The 20,021-nt window shown below is 42.1% G+C and overlaps 2 protein-coding genes across 3 annotated transcripts; both read right to left on the bottom strand.

Annotated features, from left to right (window-relative positions):
* Positions 1 to 428: 428 nt before the first annotated feature.
* Positions 429 to 9,874, bottom strand: aldh3b1 (aldehyde dehydrogenase 3 family, member B1). 2 transcript variants are annotated; one of them, XM_083931371.1, is made up of 10 exons: positions 9,827 to 9,874; positions 8,688 to 8,857; positions 8,281 to 8,391; positions 7,024 to 7,144; positions 6,335 to 6,420; positions 4,898 to 4,979; positions 3,908 to 4,300; positions 2,686 to 2,852; positions 2,509 to 2,608; positions 429 to 1,070 (listed from the first exon to the last, which is right to left on the bottom strand). In XM_083931371.1, exons 2-10 carry the CDS (start codon positions 8,850 to 8,852, stop codon positions 883 to 885), a joined length of 1,413 nt encoding a protein of 470 aa, XP_083787497.1. In that variant the 5' UTR covers positions 8,853 to 8,857; positions 9,827 to 9,874; the 3' UTR covers positions 429 to 882. The 2 variants fall into 2 exon arrangements, with proteins under 2 accessions (XP_083787497.1, XP_083787498.1); XM_083931372.1 differs by lacking the exon at positions 9,827 to 9,874 and adding an exon at positions 9,281 to 9,321.
* A 3,767-nt stretch (positions 9,875 to 13,641) lies between these two features.
* On the bottom strand, positions 13,642 to 19,781 carry LOC310959876 (serine/threonine-protein phosphatase 4 catalytic subunit B). Its single transcript, XM_083931374.1, has 9 exons — positions 19,647 to 19,781; positions 18,771 to 19,048; positions 17,995 to 18,046; positions 17,856 to 17,906; positions 17,015 to 17,116; positions 16,683 to 16,856; positions 16,365 to 16,491; positions 16,062 to 16,251; positions 13,642 to 14,409 (listed from the first exon to the last, which is right to left on the bottom strand). The coding sequence occupies exons 2-9, from the start codon at positions 18,878 to 18,880 to the stop codon at positions 14,280 to 14,282; spliced, it is 936 nt and encodes a 311-aa protein (XP_083787500.1). The 5' UTR covers positions 18,881 to 19,048; positions 19,647 to 19,781; the 3' UTR covers positions 13,642 to 14,279.
* Between the last annotated feature and the right edge of the window lie 240 nt (positions 19,782 to 20,021).

Raw genomic sequence — 20,021 nt, 5'->3', positions numbered from 1 at the left:
AATCAGGCAACGTTCGAACGAATGGATGCCGTTTTCTTAGCTCAGATATTGTCATAACTTTAGTCTGGGTAATGTCATTGCACCTGATAATACTTTATGCATTTGTGCTCCTGCATGCCAGGTATTGGGTAGTTGATAAATATGACCCACACAGTCACGGCATTTGGAGGAGTCAGAGCAGAGGGAGGAAATGTTTCTGATGACCTGCATGTGCATTAACGTTTAGAAGCTTGCGTCAAATGAGATCCTGCTCACATATGTTAAAGTATTTTTAGTTTTTTTCACCTCCTTTCTTACTAAAGAGTTGAATTCATTAGCATTACATATTGTAACTGTCCAGTAGCAGCACATGCTCAGTGTGTCCTGGTTTGTTTGTATGCTTTTGTTGAAGAATATCCACTTTCAAAGAAATTGTTAGACAAGAAAAGTACAATTTCAAATTTATTTACAGTATTTCACAAAAAAACTATTAAAAATACAGACTAGACATCTGAATCTCTGCAGAGACAAATAGAATATAAACCAAGTAACCAGAACATTTACAATATAAAGCTAACACCACGTAAAAATGTCAGTGCAAGAGGATAAAGTTAATAAGCAGACATCTAATATATCTGAGCCAGTTTACATGTTGTTTTTTAAATAACAAACCAGAATACATAAAACAATATGTGAGAAAATACAGGCTTGGGTATATTCTAAAGGCACTGCAGACAAAACTATAATAGTGACAGATGATTACAGTGTTATAGAGGTCTGCACAAAGCATCCAGTAATATACACAAAACACAAGCTTCCCTAAAAAAAAACGTTAAAAGATGATTAGTTCCATATTCACATTCATACATACAGGATTAAAAACTACTTTCACGCACATCGTCATCACATAATTGAGCAGCTGCTTTTGGCAGAGGTGGTCCAGCGCAGCCAGCTCAGTTTGTTTTCTTGGTACGGAGGGTACCGCAGCCCGTTGAGTCTTTCCAGAGCCCAGCCGCGCAGCATGCAGGCCCGCTGGTGGCTGAACGTCTCAAAGCCCCAGCGGCCGTGATAACTGCCCCAACCGCTGGCCCCTGGAAGGAGTGGACAACACCCGTCAAAAAAACATGCATGTTACGGTTTCTCTTACTACATTTTAATCAGGCTGCAAAGGAATTTTCTTCTCCAAAATAATTACATGAAAACATGCAAAAATAAACTAGACCCTCTTCTCATCCTTTTCCTGAAATTTTACAATTTAGCGTGCGTATGGACGGCGTTTTAAAATGTCCACAAAGTGTTCAGGAGATGTTTTGTAATGCAGTGACAGGATATAGCATAAAGTTCATTATTATAGCACCACCATCGGGCAAAATTGCATTCAATTAGACATGAAGCACATCTTTGGGTCCCCAGCAATGCGTGCCAAGCGTGAAGTAGATCACATGAACTATTCTCTAGATGTGCAAAGGACAGAGATTCTTGCTTTATCGTTACATATTTGGCCGTAAGAATGTGCTTTTCATAGCTAGGCATGTTATCCATACGATCATCTTGGAAACAATAAAAGCTGCACCAAAACCAATCGAGGAAAGTCTCAACTCAAATATGCAGTAATATTATTTTTTAGAATTAAAAATTCCCCAGCTTTAACCATAAACTTGGAAGTCGGCCTAAGTTTCCCTTCAGCTTGAAATAGGGTTTATAAAGGGAATAACTTTCTATCAAGCAAACCATGGCCAAACACAAAGTTAAGGTGGAACCATTAACTTGAAAACGAGACGATAATCTGTTGTCAGGTTGCAAATACTCAGTCTGAAGACCCTCACAGAGATCCTCGCTATACTTTCTTTGTGTTTTGGAGACATTGATAAAGCACAATCATCTGCATATGAAACATCAGCAATCAAATGATTTATATACAATCAAAAGGAAAAGTGGATCCAAAACACTACCCTGTGGGACTCCACATTTATAATGTCCAGTTTACATCAACCAGCCTGTTAAAGCCCCCTTGAGCTTTTTCCTTAGATCCACACTGTTAAATGGTTGTGTCTATAAGGTAAGATTTGCAACCACGAGGCTAGGCATCAATCCTGTATGGTTAATGTTACTGTACAGGGGGGTCAGGAAGTGGGGGTTACCATCTAGACACAACCCTGTTAAATGCTTTCTGTCAGTTCCACATAAGCGTCTTCCGTCCACTTCTAGTCTAATACGGCAACTCTGGAACCCGTTATTCCATTTTAATCCAGGTCTGTGTCTTGGCAATGGTGACATTGTGTTTAGATTAACGCCAGCCTCAGTGGCAGAAGTTGACGCAGAACAGATAATCGGCTATAAACCAAAGTTTCGTCAGAGCATGATGACGTATTAAGCACCATTCGGCTGATTTTGGCAGATCTCCGATGCTCTGGTCTGCTGGGACTTTTGTCACAGAGACATGCTTAACACCGTTCATCAGAATACCGAGGACTTATAACCCTGATTCTGTAGATAGCAAAGGTGGGGGGAAAGCAGGGTAATACCTACCTACTCCACCAAAGGGCAGGCTTGGCAGGCACATGTGGATGATCCCGTCATTAGAGCAGAACCCTCCACTGCTGGTCCTTTCCAGCACTGTGTTTACCACCTTTAAAGAGAAAGGACAACATGAGACAGTGTGTCTACAGCTGTGATGTGGGAGGCTGCAGAGCTTTGTGTTCTTACAGAGGTCTCGTCAGAGAAGACGTAGAGGGCCAGTGGCTTCTCTTGGCGGTTGATAAGGTCGATGCCTTCCTCCAGAGACTCCACTGTGAGGATGGGCAGGATGGGACCGAAGATCTCCTCCTTCATCAGAGCATCATCTTCATCCACATTCACCATCACTGTGGGAGCTGACAAGAATAAAATATCGAGTGTTATCATTCTGTATGATCACAAATGCTGCTGTGCCTTGTAAAAAAAATCAAGAATAAACGGTGAATCTGCACACCAGAATCAGCTCCAGATAGTTTTTACTGCACCATGTAACGTTTCGGGCCCCAGCCCTTCATCAGACATGAGACTGTATGGCTATTCTCTATTTGTGCTACTATCACTGTCACAAATAATACAAAAAATGTCTAAAATAAGGGGATAAAAATGTATTCTACAGTTTCTGAAGTCACTTGGGCTCATGTGATGTGTGGCTAATTAACATTAGCAGTCTCGCTTTGCCACACCCTACACAGTAGGGTGTAGGGTGTGGTTGCTCCACACATACACTCTGGTTGTTTATCTTTACATATCTTTAAACCAGCCACAAATGTCTTGGGCTGCGCTACAGGAGACGTTGACTAACTTGTTTTGGTGGAAAATTTTCATGCTGGCTGGCGAGCCCTGACATTAACATGGCTAATTCCCTACAAAAGAAAATTACCAAAAACAAGGAGTGCTCAAGTTGTTTTAGTCCAAACTCAGAGTGATGCTTGGAAAACTAAGCTTTATCCTTAAATCGATGGGCGCACATGCAGGCCTGCCTTATTGCACAAACCAAATTTAGGCCAAAGCTCGGAAGCTGTTGTTGTTATTGATGTTACCCATAGCGAAGGCATTTCTGAGAACGATAACATGCAGATAGTGGAAGGGAACAAGGGGAGGGACAAAGCCTGACATCCAACACGTGTCGCAGCACTGTTCATCTGTTGAGCCCGACTAATATTACCCTTACTACTGCTGTGTTTTAACTACACTCAGGCCATGTTTTCATTCAGCTTTATAGTTTAATATTATAGCTCTGAGATGAAACCAACATAAGGGCAGGAAGTTGCAATTTCAAATGTGTCTGCTACTTCAGCACTACGGACAGCTTCTTGGATTTATCGATACACACAGGCTGCTGAGAACGGTCACAAACCTCAGTCAGATAAGGATGGCACCCCCCTCATATCCCTCCTGCTTCTTAACCCACCAATGTACTTGTCCTCCTGGTCGCCTTCTCCTCCCAAAACAAGCTTGCCACTTGACTTCCGGAGCAGCTCCATGAGTCGAGTCCAGTGTCGGGGCGACACGATGCGGGTCATGTCAGGAGATCTCTGAGGCTCCTTGCTGTAAAATTCCTCCAGGATCTGGCGCAATGCAGGCAGCAGGGCGTCCCGGGTGGCCGGGGAGCACAGTACATAGTCCGGAGCTACGCAGCTCTGGCCAGCATTAAAAAACTTTGACCATGCCAAGCGGCGAGCAGCGGCCGTGATGTCCACCCGACCGTATATGAAGCACGGACACTTGCCACCCAGTTCCAAGGTCACTGGGGTCAAGTGAACCGCGGCTGCCTGCAGGATGGTGCGAGCCACATGTTGAGAACCTGAAAGACACAGCTAAAGAGTCAACAAGATTGTTTCTACATTTTATCATATCTGGCTGCTAATGCTCAGATATTCTTTTTTTCTTTCTATGGACTAAAGTGTTGACACACTGACAAACATCTGGATCTTTAAGTTCCTGTTACAGATGAAAAGTTGAATTCATAATAAGTAAAACACTTTATTACACATCAGCCTTACTTGTCTTGGTATCAGTAGCTAATAATGGCTTATGTTTGTAATGAAATATTGGCCCTTTCTACATCAAGTAAACAATACCGTTTAGCATATCCCACTAACATTACAATGTTTTTAAAATCAGGAAATGTAATCACCTTAAATATGTACAGTTGATATATATATATAAAACTCTATAACCTAAATCTATTAACCGTGATGTTTTGATCTCATGCCTTGTTTACCGGTGCAACAGGCTACACATCATTTACAATGGAAGCCGGCGACATGAAGCTACAAACGTAACGTCTGACACTTGCTGTTTTTCTAGCTCGTACTGAGAACACAGCAAGAGTGTGTCTTTGATGTGTTGGTCACATTTTGGTGTAAAGGACACAATTGGAGAAAAGAGGAGGCTTTACCTGTGTAGAAGATGTGGTCAAAGCGATTGTGCAAAAGTGCTTTGGTCTCCTCCGCTCCACCACGAACAACTGCATAACAGTCCTGCAACAACAAGACTGTCGGAGTCACTGTGCCAAGCTCCAGCTGATCACATAGATCAGTATCACCATACATTACAGAGTACAGTTATAACAGACATATTGTTCCTTCCTTTGACACAATAGCTATAAACACACAGCAGCTCTCACATATCAGCATTATTGGCCCCAAGACCAGCCGGTGTCAGGTAAATGAATGACACGTAATTAACATTTTACATAATAAAAAGACTTCTCCCACTGCTCTATGAAGTCGTTAAGTCTAATTTCATGTAGCCTGCAGGTTTGTAACACACCCTATTACTCTATGCTTGTTTGTGCGGATGTATGTGCTGTGTAGTTGTGTGTTTGTATGCATGAATGTCTATTGATATGATTTTAGCCGTTTTAATTTCCTGGGAATCACTCTGAACTGCCTTTGTATGATATGATGCTATAAAAATACATTTGAATTGAATTTAGTTGTTTCATGAAGAGATTGTTTATCTTTGTGTCTAGCCTCACTTGGTTCCAACCCCAACGACACTACATACACATTACGAAGGAGATGTGGACTCCAGTCGCTCCTTGATAGTTTCTAGGTATAAAACACATTCACATACATTAGCCTGAAAATCCGGACCCTCAATCTGCTTTCCCAATTCAAGGGGCTGCACCATTGAAGACATTTCAACATACCACCACATGCAATTGGATGGCACTACGACCGATCATCCGCAGCCATCTTTGTTTTTTATTATCACGACTTTGATGCTACTCACTGTCCTCATTGGTTACGCCCGCCCATAAACAGATTGTACATTTTGATTGGTGAGTTGAGATTTTCTGACATAGTTAATGAGCTCCGACGGTGCGTGCCCAGAGGCAGCTGCAGAGCAAAACGAAATTTGCACGCGGACCGTCTGGACTTCCAGAGTAGCATTCACAAATACGACCAAGAACTTTACACTGTGATTGAACTTGTGGATTTAAAGAGTCAGTGAAATGAAACGTCTCTTTATATGCCAGATATGTGTCAAAAGAATAATTTAAATAAGAGTATTATTATGTTTTCTGTTCAAATGTTTGATGGCTCATCCTGCACTTACAAAATTTTATCCAATCAAGTGAGACTCGCTGGTCTCTCGCTAGGTGGGAACAGGAGGGTGGCAAGTTCAAGTCCTGGACCAAGTATGGAGTGACCCCAAGTTATTATTGTTATTATGATCCAATCAAATGTGAAGGATCTGATTTAAATTGCTCTTGAACACCGCTCAAACATTCCATTTCACTGGGGGAAAGACGTCACAGGACGAATGCATTCAGACTTCTGCTTCAGAGGGGACTTTAACAAGAAACAAAAAACTCAAAGTTGTTTACCTGAGACATGTATTTGGGGATGAGCTCTGCTAGTAGACGTTCTGTGGCGGCGCTGACCTCTGAAGGCTTGATGACCGCACAGTTTCCTGGTTGGATACATCCACATCATCCGATCAGTAATGACAGCAGTGATCAAGGTTTCACACATGTTTCAGAGGCTCCTCAGCCCCATAATCTCACGCTTAAATAAAGCATGCTTGATTCGGAAAGGAATGCACCAGCCCTCACTGGCATCAAGGATAGGCATGCTGTTGTTTTGTTGTAATGTCCTTACGAGAACCCAATCTTCAAGAAGTCTTGTCAAGATGGAGACATCCGATACCCATGACAAGCAGGTCAACCTGTACCAGCTTCACATTCCATCCCAGATAATCATTTAATTCTGCTTTGAGCACCGAGCTAGTGAAATTTACCCAACTGGACCTCCTGTTGAAAATACATTGAGTGGTGCAGCTTTAAAAAGGAGTGTTTGGTTTTGTCTGGGCTAGTGTAGAAATATGGTGGAGGAACACAGAAGAGGACCCACTCCCCACGTACACATTAAGGGCCCATTTAAACTGAGACAACTCTCAGTTTCAGGTGAGTATACATGAATCAAAACATAGTTCTGAATATTATATTCCATAGTCCTATACACTGCTCCTTTGAGTCCACGCTGTGTGTGTTCTGGTGACGTGTGTGGAAGGTACCTGCAGTGATGGCTGCAACCAGAGGTAGGAGGATGAGCTGCAGGGGGTAGTTCCACGGCCCGATGATCAACACCACTCCCAACGGCTCCCTCCGGACAAAACAGTCATCCAGCTTTGTGGCCTGAAAAAACATTTTGATGTATAAATATTACACGGAAAAGGTTTTCCTGCGCTCATTCAAAGCTTTTTAGACATGAGGTGAAGGAGGACTGCTAATCCTGTAAAAAATATTAAAAGTCAAGTCTTTTTTTTCTCATCCAGGACATAATTAAACCTCACAACCCAGCTCGCCCACTCCGCTCTGCATCGGCCATTTGGCTTGCTGCTGCCCTCACTCACTCACTCAAGTCATTACTCTTTGCTATCCTGTCTCCCAAATGGTGGAACGAGCTCCCCATTGACTTGCGGACAGCAGAGAGTCTATACATCTTCTGCTGCAGGCTAAAAACGCAAGCTTATTCACATCCTCCACTTATATGTAGCGCTCTGTAGTAGTTTGGCTTATTTGAAGCTAACTCTCTTATTCTAGCTGTTCTGAGGTTTTACCCTTGTGAATGCACTTATTGGAAGTTGCTTTGGATAAAAACGGCAGCTAAATGAAATACAATGTAATCTGTCCTTTGTGAAAGTGCAGCACCTGTTCAACAACCCTCCAGTGATGTCACTTCACAGCTGACTGCAGTGATGCAGAGGTGTGTCAGTACACTGTGAAATCAGTGTTTAGTAACTCTTTGTAAATAATGTTGGTCACACTTACACACTTGATAACATAAAGACTTATGCAAGTCATATGTATATGTCTGCACTAAATAATAACTAATTGTAAACAATTATACAAATAATTGTTGAACACCTATAATGTATGTATAAAAATGTTTTAACACATCATAAGGCGCGTTTCCATTGAGGCACAATGTGACCGCTGGGTGAGTTTCAGGGCACGCCCTCTCAAATGTCCTTTCACTGGGCGTGTCTCCATTACAAAACAGGACCCCAGAGGGATTAAAGGGACTCGAGTGGGTTTCGATCGTTGTGTAATCGTTGATACACTGGAGTGGTGTTGCTGCACTTCTTTCTCCAAGTGAGAAAAACCGAATAGTTGCAGTTTTAATAATCTAAGTGACATTCAGACAATTGTATGAGCACTTCAAGATCTGACCGTTATTAAAATGTGTGTCGTTCAAGAAAGACGGTGAAAACAAAGAGCTTGTTATCATTTTGACATTTAAAGGAGGCTCGCTCAACAGTTGAACCTACCAGGTTTTTGCTGACGTACTCTGGCTTCATCCAGCTGGAGAAGTTAGAGATGGTGTAGTGCAGCTCATTGATCACAATATCGACCTCGGATAGGATGGCCTCGAACTTTGGCTACAACAAGAGAGGGAGGTTAGTGCAGCTGACAAACGTGATGATACACTCTGCTTGATCAGACACCGAGCATCATGTGTGCATCAAACGTACTAATTCAATAACCAATTAGAAAGAATTTCATATTTGTGTGTGAACTTAACACCATTTCTCACTCCCATCAGTCATTTCTATCACATGAAATTGGCTCAATTGAATAAGGAGAACAGTTCTAGAAGTAGGAGTAAAAATAACGTAACGCATGGATTGTGTCATGTCTGTGTATCATGTCATGGCACATGAGTACAGCGCTGTACCTTGGCAAGGTCTTTGTGCAGAGCATTCAGAATCTCTTCCTCGTTATCTGTGATCAGGGACAGCAGCTGGGTCAGCTGAGTCCGACGGAACTGTTCTGGTATCGTGACGCCTGAACGAAACGTTGAGCGCAACCTGTCCACGACCTGGCTCTGGGTGTCCATCATTTCACCTGGAACACACAAAGAAAAAGGATTCTCACCTGTGCCATGAGCAAAACAAACTGGCACATGCTTTATATTGTACTTGATAAAAATCGCAGAGATGTTGTCACACAGGTCAGAGTTGAACTGCTTCAATTACTAACTAAGCACGAAATAAGTGTTTCTGACATCAGTTTAAATTAGTGGAAGAGACAAATGTATAGTTGCATATATTAAGGTGATTTCCAGGAGAATTGGTGGATCAACTGCTGCAGACATTGCAGAGTGGTGAGCGGCTCATTCGTATTACTTTAACAAACAGAAAACACAGGAGGCATGGGCTGCACGTCTATATGCATCTATGTAGGCTACTCAAGAAATGAAGGGACTCCGTGAATATTACCGCCACGCAGAGTCAACCCAGCACACACTGATGGGGTTTAGTGACGCACCTGAAGTCCGTATTTCTCAGCGGAGAGGAACCGGGTGCAGAATATCAGTAAGCCGAATTGACCAGAAGCTCTTCCTGTTTCATCAGCTGTCTTTAAGTCTATGTCTCCTCTGATGCACGGTTACGGGGAAGCAAATACCTATAAACAGTGATATTTCCTGATGGAGGCTCGCACACTGTCAAACTGGGACAATGACACGCGCCAAACAAACGACTGTGAACATAGAGCGCGTGCAAACACCGGCGCCGTTGACCTCGTAGACTCTGTATACGGTTTTAAGGTTGACCCATGTTAAGAAGAAGAATACAGCCGCACGGTTACGGTAAATATGCGTGTGTGTGTGTGTGTGTGTCCGGAAATACAGAGAACAAACTCACCGCACGTGAGTTGGTTAATAAGCGGATTAATCTGAGGATAAAGAAGTTCCCTTTCTCTGGAGTTTAGAGAACTTTCTACCAACACCGCGAGGACTCGCAGTTAAATATCTAACATTAGTGTTTAGTGATAATATAAGTGAAAAAAGAAAGACTGCGGTGTCAGTGTTACCTGTTAGTTTGTGCCCCGAAGCCTCTGTGAGAAAGATGAGAGAGCAAGACTTTAGTATTTCCGGGTGGAGGTGTCGGGAACGAGAGGCAGGTTTTGGTTGATCTTGAAAAACTCGCCTGCAGACTTGGTGTGTGTGTGTGTGTGTGTGTGTGTGTGTGTGTGTGTGTGTGTGTGTGTGTGTGTGTGTGTGTGTGTGTGTGTGTGTGTGTGTGTGAGACCCAGTCTGATCCCATAACAGCAGTAGTGGAAGTACTAATTATACCACACTTGCGTTGATATTTACATTTTATAAAATGTTATAGTGTAAAAGAACAAAAGTCATCAAAAATGTGCTTAAAGTTCAAAAAGTAAATACTCGTTTAGCAAAATGGTCCATTTCAGAATATTATGTCATTAGATTATTATTGTCGTTTCCTTATGTTTGTACACAAGATTAAATAAAAAACAATAATAATAACAACCGCATTTTGAACTGGACATTACCTATGATTCATAAACCCCGACTCATACACACAAATACACACACACACACACACAAACACACACACACTCAGCTTGCACCAAAGTCAGGTAGTTTATCAATAAAAAATAAATAATTCTGAATAAATAAGTATAATAAATAATAAAATAAAATGAATACATATAATAAATTGATAAATGGGTCAAATTAAATAATAATAATAATAATAATAATAATAATGATGATGATGATGATGATAATGATACTAAAGGGAAACAACGGAGTGAATCAATAAAATAAAACACAGCCCGTTGCCCACAACTTCATTTCAGGTAAATCAGATCGTCATGGGGTCCAGCTCCTCCCCCACGACATCACCGGCCCTCCTGATCAGTTTGTTCAGCCTGTTGGTGTCCGCGACATTCAGCCCACTGCCCCAGCATGTGACAGCCAAGAAGATCGCACTGGTCACAACAGACTCACAAAACATCCTCAGCATCGTCCGGCAGATGTCAAAGGACCTCAGCCTCCTCAGGAAGAAGAGTCCACCTTGGCCCTTTTTGCAGACAGCCTCTGCGTTTCTATATTCTTTCTGTTGTTAATATTTTGCTTTAATGAGCAGAATATGCAAAGTAACTAGAAGCAAAAACTATGAATGTAGTGGAGTAAAAAGTACAACATTTCCTCTAGAAGTGTCAAGGAGTATGAAACGGAATTGGCCAGGTAAAGTACATATACCTTAAAATACCTTAAGTATTTAAGTAAATGTACTTAGTTGCTCTCCACTGCTGTAAATCAGGTCATATTGAAGTGTTCAGTGGTTCACACCGCAGCAGTGTTGTTTCTATTTTGACTAATCGGTGTGAGATCAGTCAGAAACAGCTGTGTTCTCAGAAGTCTAATGTATCAACTCTGAGTTTACAGTCTCTGGAAGCAAACTGGAGCTCATCTACAGACTCATGTGCAGCGTGTGTTGTGCTGATGCAATCATTACAACCTATTTTGGGGAAAAAACAAAAACCCTAGACAACCTACGTTATCACACATTTGCATGTAGTGGTTAGCACTGTCGCCTCACAGCTAGAAGGTTCCAGGTTCGCATCCCGGCCTGGGCCTTTCTGTGTGGAGTTTGCATGTTCTCCCTGTGTCTGCGTGGGTTTTCTCCGGGTTCTCCGGTTTCCTCCCACAATCCAAAGACATGCACGTGTTCGGTTCATTGAAGATTATAAAATCACCCGTAGGTGTGAATGATTGTCTGTCTCTGTTCGTCTCTATGTGCCCTGCGATAGACTGCCGTCCTGTCCAGGGTGGACCCCGCCTCACGCCCGATGTCAGCTGGGACCGGCTCCAGCACCCCCCGCGACCCCGACCCCGGGATAAGCGGTTGAAGATGAATGGCCTCATGAAGCCAAACCATGTCTGAATAGTACTGTGATGGAAGTGTTGATAAAGAGATACTCATATGAAAGCTGTGTATAGTTTTGGTGGAAACAAGGTTTTGAGTACAGCGTTTCATTTTGACTAAGTGGTTAAAAAAAAAAAAACTTCAAACAATCAGAGCAGGTGGACTGAGAGCATTGTGCTCTTTTGCATCAAACCTTTACTTACACAAGCTACCCAACTCAACCAGTTTAACCTGCTGGCCACAGAGCAGCTCCGCTTCCTTGCTCAAAGGCGCATCAGCAGTGATAATGACAGAGAGGAAATTTATGCTTTTTCACTTTCCCCACTTTTTTTTTTATAGCAACTCCAGCAATCAAACCAGAAAGCTCTTTGTCATGAGCTTGTTTCTCCACCCTCCTGGTAATATTTGAATAAATCCACACATCATTTTACTAAAGACGCAATGTACCACAGAGGACATGCTGCTACAGTATTTGTCCTCTGTCCATATCTGCATCTGAAAGATTGCCAACAGATTGGACTTTTAATCACATATACTGTATACTCTTTCAACAGCAACCACGAGTCCAGTTCAGTGAGAGGGAGTCCTGGAGGAGCTCTTTACACAAACATGGATCCTGTTGTTGGTCTTACGAGGAAGACGTCTTACAGCAATGTGCACAGGTTTTCATTCACCAATGCATGAAAACCTGATTTATGCTGAACTGAGCTCCTTCGTTACTGATGGGAAGGAGCGTTCAGAGCCTATAGAAATAGTCACTTTTTTGTTTTACAGCCTGAACTGATAAGACATAAAAAATAATTATATATTTCCAGCGTGATTTACACATTTTGCCTTACAACATTCAAGTGAAATTAAATGGATAAAACATGAAAAACCAGAATAGAAGTGTTGGAAAAATGATGAGGCCCTTTAGAATAAACATGATATTCATTCTCAGGTATAACCAATCACCTTCCAGATCACACACCAAGTTAAGTGGCCTCCACCTGACATCAACTGTGGTGGTTTTGATTTTACTTGAGAATAAAATCAGCTGTTCCTTGAGGATTCCAGTCCTCGTGGCGCCTGGTAACAAAGAAATCACCATGGTTGGAAAGAGGCTTTCTTTAAAAAAAGTTGTGAATAGGCACAAGTTAGGAGAAGGATATAAAAATATTTCAAAGGCTTTAACTAAGTATATGGCTCCATCCAGACCTCGCCTAGATCGAGCCTCCCCTCCAAACAGGATGACCAAGCCAGGAAAAGATTGATCAGGGAAGCTACCAAGAGGCCCATGGTGACCTTAAATGAGTTACATGTCTTTATGGCAGAGGTTGGCAAACACTATGTTTGGCAGAAATCAAACACAGCACACCACCCCTACAGTGAAGCCTGGTGGTGGCAGCATTACGTTGTGGTCTTGTCTCCTTCAGCAGGGACTGGGCAGTTGGTCAGGGTTGAAGGGAAATGGATGCTGCCAAGTCCACCCAAATTATTCAGGAAAACATGCAGCCCTCTGTTGGACACTTGAAAATGGGCAGGCTGTTCACAACGACCCATAACACACCTCCATAAAAACAACAGTGGCTAAAGGACAGGAAGGTGAATGTCCTAGAGTGGCCTAGTCAGAGCCCTGACCACCTGACTGATGGCTGTGATTAGAGCAAAAGGGTCGTCCACAAAGTATTAAATCTGGGGACTCATCACTTTTTTGGAGGAAAGAAATTACACTTAAATGTAATAAGGCAAAATGTGCAAATCACAGCTGGAATATATATATTTTTTTTTATGTATTATTATTTCAGGCTGTAAAACAAAAAAAGTGACTATTTCTATAGGCACAGTAGGTATGTAAGCCATGGTTAGTAGCTGTGTGTCATTAAAGCACACCTGAAAAGAAATCAGCGTTGATACAAAAACTTTATTCTCACAATATCAAAATTGACAGACCTACAGAGATTTGTAGATTTAAAGGAATTAAGAGAGAAAACAATGTGGATATAGTGACTCCTGTTGATCTGTGGTGGTGCTGAGCAGCAGCAGCACTGGGGATGTTAAATAGTGACACACATGACGGAGGACAGTTCAAAAGAAACATAAGAGCAAAAACAATACGTCATCTTGCATTTAATCCTGGCAGCACAATTATACAAAGATCAAAAACAAACAGAACGTATGCATTGAAGGAATTCCTTAAATGATAAGAATGTTAAATTTCCTACATCTGCATATTTAAAAAAAAAAAAAAAGAAAAAGATCTACGTCCTTCCAGATACTTCTAAAACTAGATGACAATGTTCGTCATAGAAAAATACTACAGAGTAGTGAAGGTTAGGTCAAGGAGGAAAGAGTCGTATCTACAAAGACGATAGAAATGAAAGAAATGCTGAGGAGAAGTGACAAACAGTCATGGGCACAGTGTCCACCTCGCCTAACACCTTCACAGTGGCGGCTCTGTCAGCCTCGGGCAGTACGGCACAAACCCAGCTCCTCCACCGTGAGCCGGTTTCCTGTACCACTGCTCTGAGTTCAGACTGACAGGACGTCCAGCAGCAGGATGGGGGTGGGGAGGGGTGTGTGAAATGGTACCGGTCTGCTCAAAGACTTCACAGGAAGTAGTCGGCTACTGGCTTCTTGGAGGGGATGCCTCTTGTCTCCTGTGGTGCGGCCTCAAAGATGATAAACTCCCGCTGTAGATGCTCGTCCAGCTCCAAGATGGCCGCCACGTTGCCACATCTGATGATCCAGAAAGAGAGAGAGAACTAGTCAGGACATTCACATAATTTCAGACCAGGACTCCTAAATATCACTAAAAGAGTGTACTCTTAAAACCTATTCACCAAGCTACTTAGTGACCAACAAGGTCTTACACTAAGAAAAAGGGCAGAGTTGACCCCGCTGCTGTGGGTGTCATGAAACTGGGATTGACTGCCTTAGGTCTTTGGCTGTCTTGGGTGCCTGTCAATGAATTCTTGATAGAAAAGGCAGGAGGCACGTTGTCATATTCAAATAAATAGTTTAAAATAAAAAGTAATCCAAGTGTCACTGATTTAACATGAAATAAAGAGCAACATGGGCTACTGACTAGTCAAGTATATGTACAGCTAATTATCAGCCTCTTCCATGTCCGGCAGCATGCTAACAATTAGCAGGTAACCATGTAAGAAGCCTCATGACCTCAGACCATAATAACCACAGTGAGAGGTGCAAACGAAACCGAACTGGATACAAGAGCGTCATCGCTGCTGGCAGTCTGCCTTATAATTGCGTCAACATTATAGAAACCTTTAATGACAGTGGGAAAGCTGCATTCATGTCCAGGCATATATTCTCCCTGTGTATCTTTTATTTATTATTTTTGCAGTCATGCCAACTCAGAATTTGACTTTAAAAGTTTAAAAGGGGGTCACACCCACAACGGTCTCAGTAATGCTGAAGAAAGCCTAAAGCTGAAACACATAAAAAGTCAGCTCTCACACGTCACGTACACCCCATAGAACTGAGCTCGGCCACATCACACACACACACACTCTCTCACTAGAACACACACACTTTCTAAACTTGCTCTGCGCCATTTCTGAAAGAAACCACGCTATTTCTTTGACACCATGTTTCCAACCAAACATTTTAATGTGAATGATCTCATTGCAAAAGCTGGATGGAAGTGGCAGAGCTGTCAAAACAATTCTGTAGCTGTTCGGAAGATTCCCCGTTGTAAATAAATCAGCACCTCTGTCATCATGTTGCTTCTTGAGCAACAAATAATTCTCACGTGAGCTGAAACAGAAGAACCTGCCCAATCATGTTTCTTGGTTTCCATGAACCCTCTGTTCAGGTAGACACTTTAACCATCAGATAAAAACACACCTAACTCACTTTGTGGGTTTTTTTTGCCACTTATGTAACATTGGCTTTAAATTCCTTTGATTATGGAATCTAGAAATGCAAAATCATTGGGATCAGCTCAGACTATTGCGATTAGATGATTATGTAATAACTGCGACAGGACTAATCCCAACATACAATCACATGACTGAGACAAGAAAATGCTTCAGGTTGTGGTTATGTGCGTATAGCTGCAACTATTTTATCTCTCAACACAGTGATTACGAGGAAAGCAACAGAAATACTGTCTTCACTTGTCAAAGTTATCTATCAGGACTTTGTCCCTTGCTGGGTGACATTGCAGCAAAAGTTGGGCCTGGATTTTCACACAGGGCTAGTGTTGGTCTGGACATGCCCTCAGACCTCAGGAAGAGAAAATACTGCTTCACTAAAGATTTGATCCTACCATGATCTATCTTTGGAGCAGAGTTTGTAACTGTGACATCCTTGTCTAAGGATATGTTGATATAATATCCTACTTGTGTTTTCCTATATCTACAAACCTGTAGCAGTAGTTGGGTGCTGACCACACAGTAAGCACCGTCTCATTGAAGTGCCACTTGTAGCCCTCCATGACCAGCTGGTGTGCTCGACAGATCATGTGGATGTCGTTCGCAGCGTTGAACTGAGCCACCACGTCGCTCCCAAATAAGTAGCCAGCACCCCTGGGACTCACCCCCCACCCTGTAGTGTCTGATGGAGAGAACATCAATCAAGTAAAAATGTGCTTCTAACATGACAGCAGGGTCAGGGAGAGATGGTTGTAAACATGTGGGCTAACATCAGTGGACAGGACGGCCGTTTACCTTCAGGATCTGACCACAGGAGGTCACACATCGGCCCATCATGGGGAACTTCCTGTTTTCTGTCAATGGTCCGGATCTGGTCCAGTGTCTGGATGGACGGAGACAAGCCGCCATGCACACAGAAGATCTGAAGGACAAAGAGTGAAGTGGGTCAAACCTTGTAATATATAATATTATAAATAATGGCATGTTGGAAACTGAGAAGTTACTCAACCAGCTATTAGAGTAGCAACACCCCCATGGAAACATTCATTCTCTGCATTAAGTGTGTGTACATTTTCATTCGTCATAAGTAAAATATTGCACAAGGTATCTCACCTTGCCATCAATGATAGCAGAGAGGGACAGGTAGTCGAATATTTCCGTGCAGTATCTCCAGACTGTGACTGAGCCGTACTTGCGGAGGCACTCGTCATAGAAGCCGTAGACCTGGGTGATCTGTCGGGATTCGTGGTTACCTCGAATCAAGGTTATCCTGTCTGGGTAACGCACCTGAGGAAAGCAAAAGCAAAGACATTAGAACCAGGGGCTTCCATAAGCCTTCTACATGTCCTCAAAGAATTGAGAATCAACACACATATGGTTGCTTCTCCTGTTATATAGAAGAAACCAAGAAGCAACTGCAGTAGAAGGGATCTGATCCCGTGTACCTTAAGAGCCAGCAGAAGAAGGAAAGTCTCCACACTGTAGAAGCCTCTGTCCACAAAATCGCCCATGAAGAGATAATTTGTCTCTGGGACATCGCCACCAACCTATCACATGGAAAGGTTAAAAACAAGTAGTTTTACAAATGGATACTGTGAAGTTTTTGCAAATATATCAACATTGCATTGATGCCACCACCACTTTCAGTGGGACTGGACCTGTATCAAGCTCGACCCAAGTGCTTCTCACTGATACAGACGAATAAGCCAAACAACCCCCTCCAGTGAACAACTACAGCAAGCCCCACAAGCACCACAATGTCACAAGAGTTATCTACACCTGTCAGATGTGGACACTGACAAATCTCATTAGAAAAATGTACAAACTAAAAACACCTTTCCACTTAGTAGAAAACGATGTGGATGCTGCAGGAAGCCATCTAGTACAGGGAGTGAAAAATCCCGAGCGAAGTATCAAAATGAACCGCATTTAGTGTGTTTGCATTAAAATGGCCTTTTAAAACACTTTTAGGACCTGTATGTGCGTATTTAGGAGGTTGCTGGTGGTACACTGAATATAATATATCAACTCATTATAATACCATGTGTAAAGTAAGGGAAACGATTTAAAACGCAGTTATCAGGAATGTTATCAAGAATGTTATCATTTTGATAGAATTATGTTAACAAAGGACTAATTATTCTTTAGGATTAGTGTTCAGCATTGTATATTTAGCATATTGCACTTGGATATTGTTGGCAGCTCTGTCCAGCACCCCTAGCCAAATGTAAAATACAACACACTGACAAATAAATCTGCAGTGTGTAAGAAGAAACAGAAACTTACTCTAAACAGCTCCTTCAAGTCATAGAACTGACCATGTATATCCCCGCACACCTGTGGAGGAAAAAGGAGAATCATTGTTTCCATATTTATTCTATGTTCAATCTCTCAGCAAACAAGAGCCAAAGGAAATGTTACTTACTGTGACAGGAGAATCTACTCTCTGGACATTACTTTCTTCAACCAGAATCTCTCTGAAAATGCATATAAAGAACATGTGTCAACTCTCTGTTTGCAAAAATTCCAGAAACAGTGATTTTATCAAACTAGCAAGCCTGCAGAAAAAGAGTTACAGTTGTTTACAGATGCCATACTACAATTACGGTATTCTACAGTCTGATATTTCTGAATAGCAGACTGCTGCTATGGACGCAGTCCTCATCTGCACAATCACATCTGCACAAAGAAGTCCTGTAAATTTAATGCCAGCTGCGGCAGAAAAAAGTTATCTTTCAACTCAAATCAATATGGTAAATTATTGATTTCTTTCTAGGTAGCAAAATAATAAATGGCATAAGAGTGAGACAGTGAGACATTGCAAATGAAACTACACATGAATCGCCTACACTATCCCTTACTTATTTATTCTTTTTTTATCTTATGCATAAAGAAAAAAAGTTTTTCATCTTTGGGAAAATGTTTTGCTATTTATTGTGAAATTGAATTGGCACATCATGGATCCTTCCAGACAGTTTGATTCACTGGCTTTATATATCTGGATCTCCCCTCATACTTAGTATGTGGTAAATATATATAATATGTAATGTAATATGTATAAAATCAATATGTAGTACGTCGTTAGGACACAGATTAATTACTTGCTTTATGTGATGAATGGATGCACCTAGCAAGAGTCAACAACTATGATTAAACTCATATTTCGTTGTTGTTTTCGGTGTGTGTATTACAGGCTGTTACCTGGCTTTGGCACACAGTGCCTTGACTTCATTTTCTTTAATGAGCTCACAGCGTCTGAGCTGCTCTATCTGTCGGTCCAGGTCACTGATGTCCCCCATCGTGACACACATAGGGAGAGCTGCAGCACACCACAGTCACACACACACACGGACAGACACCCCACTTCTGGTCCTGCAGTGAAACACTGGGTTTCAGGCTCCTTTGGTCACAATACAATGCCTCCTCGACTCTTCAACACTTCGTCAGCCTCTTGTTGTGAGGATGTTCAGAAAAGAGAACTGTAATGAAAAAAAATCAAAACAAAGCTACATCATTCAGGTATCCGGAGAACCATGTTTCATGTTCGCTGCGTGGTTGTCAACTTATATATGATTTCCTTACGTAAATAAACAATGAGATGAATATATTCAGTGACACAGATAAACTATTACTTATTTATACAGAATACAGATGAACAATGACCGGAGAACACTGACGTTAGTCGTCCAGGAATGCGTGAGGCCTAATGGGCGTAGCTAATAGTGAGCTAACCCTTAGCATGCTAGCTTACATCACTGTTAGCAACGTCAGCTAACAACTGATTCTTTGATACGTTGGACAACCATTTTGTCTGGGAAACTGTCCCAAAGATGAACACTAACATCTAGTTACCAAACAATTACACATAGCGTTACTCGGTGTGCTAATGAACGCAATACACGTATTTAGCTTAACAAACGGAGTGCTGTACGTTAGCTGCTAACTCGGCGGCGTCAACACTGGTGCTGCTCGGCTAATGTCGTGAGCAAAGCTACCATTAGCAACCGCTACAAACTCACGTCAAAGCGACTCATGAAACGGCGCTAACTCGACGGAACATGAGAAAAGAGTAATTACCGTGAAGCGAGCGGGAGCAAAACTGTGAAAAACACACATCTATATGTTTCATTCCGTGGATTGAGTGGTCTCTCGCCGTCACCGGCTTCTTCCCCCGGTACCGTCTCCGCCGGTTCACTCCTGCTGCCGCCGTGCTCGTAAACACGAACGATTTGCCTGTGGCTTCCGGTGTCGGGAACGCGCACTGCTCAGTGACGTTACAGGCGAGGTTCACTGTGTGGACAATTTTACATAAGTACAAAAATAAATAATAATAATAATAATATAATTATATAATTTTATATATATATATATATATATATTCTTCCTGATGGATGGATACCACTCAAATCAACTCAAATAAAACATGCTGGATGATACAAAAACAATTACATT

Source organism: Echiichthys vipera (assembly GCF_963691815.1).
Source record: "Echiichthys vipera genome assembly, chromosome: 17".
Classification (NCBI taxonomy): Eukaryota; Metazoa; Chordata; class Actinopteri; order Perciformes; family Trachinidae; genus Echiichthys; species Echiichthys vipera.
The sequence above is the reverse complement of the archived record's forward strand: the minus strand, read 5'-3'. Positions and strand labels throughout refer to the sequence as shown.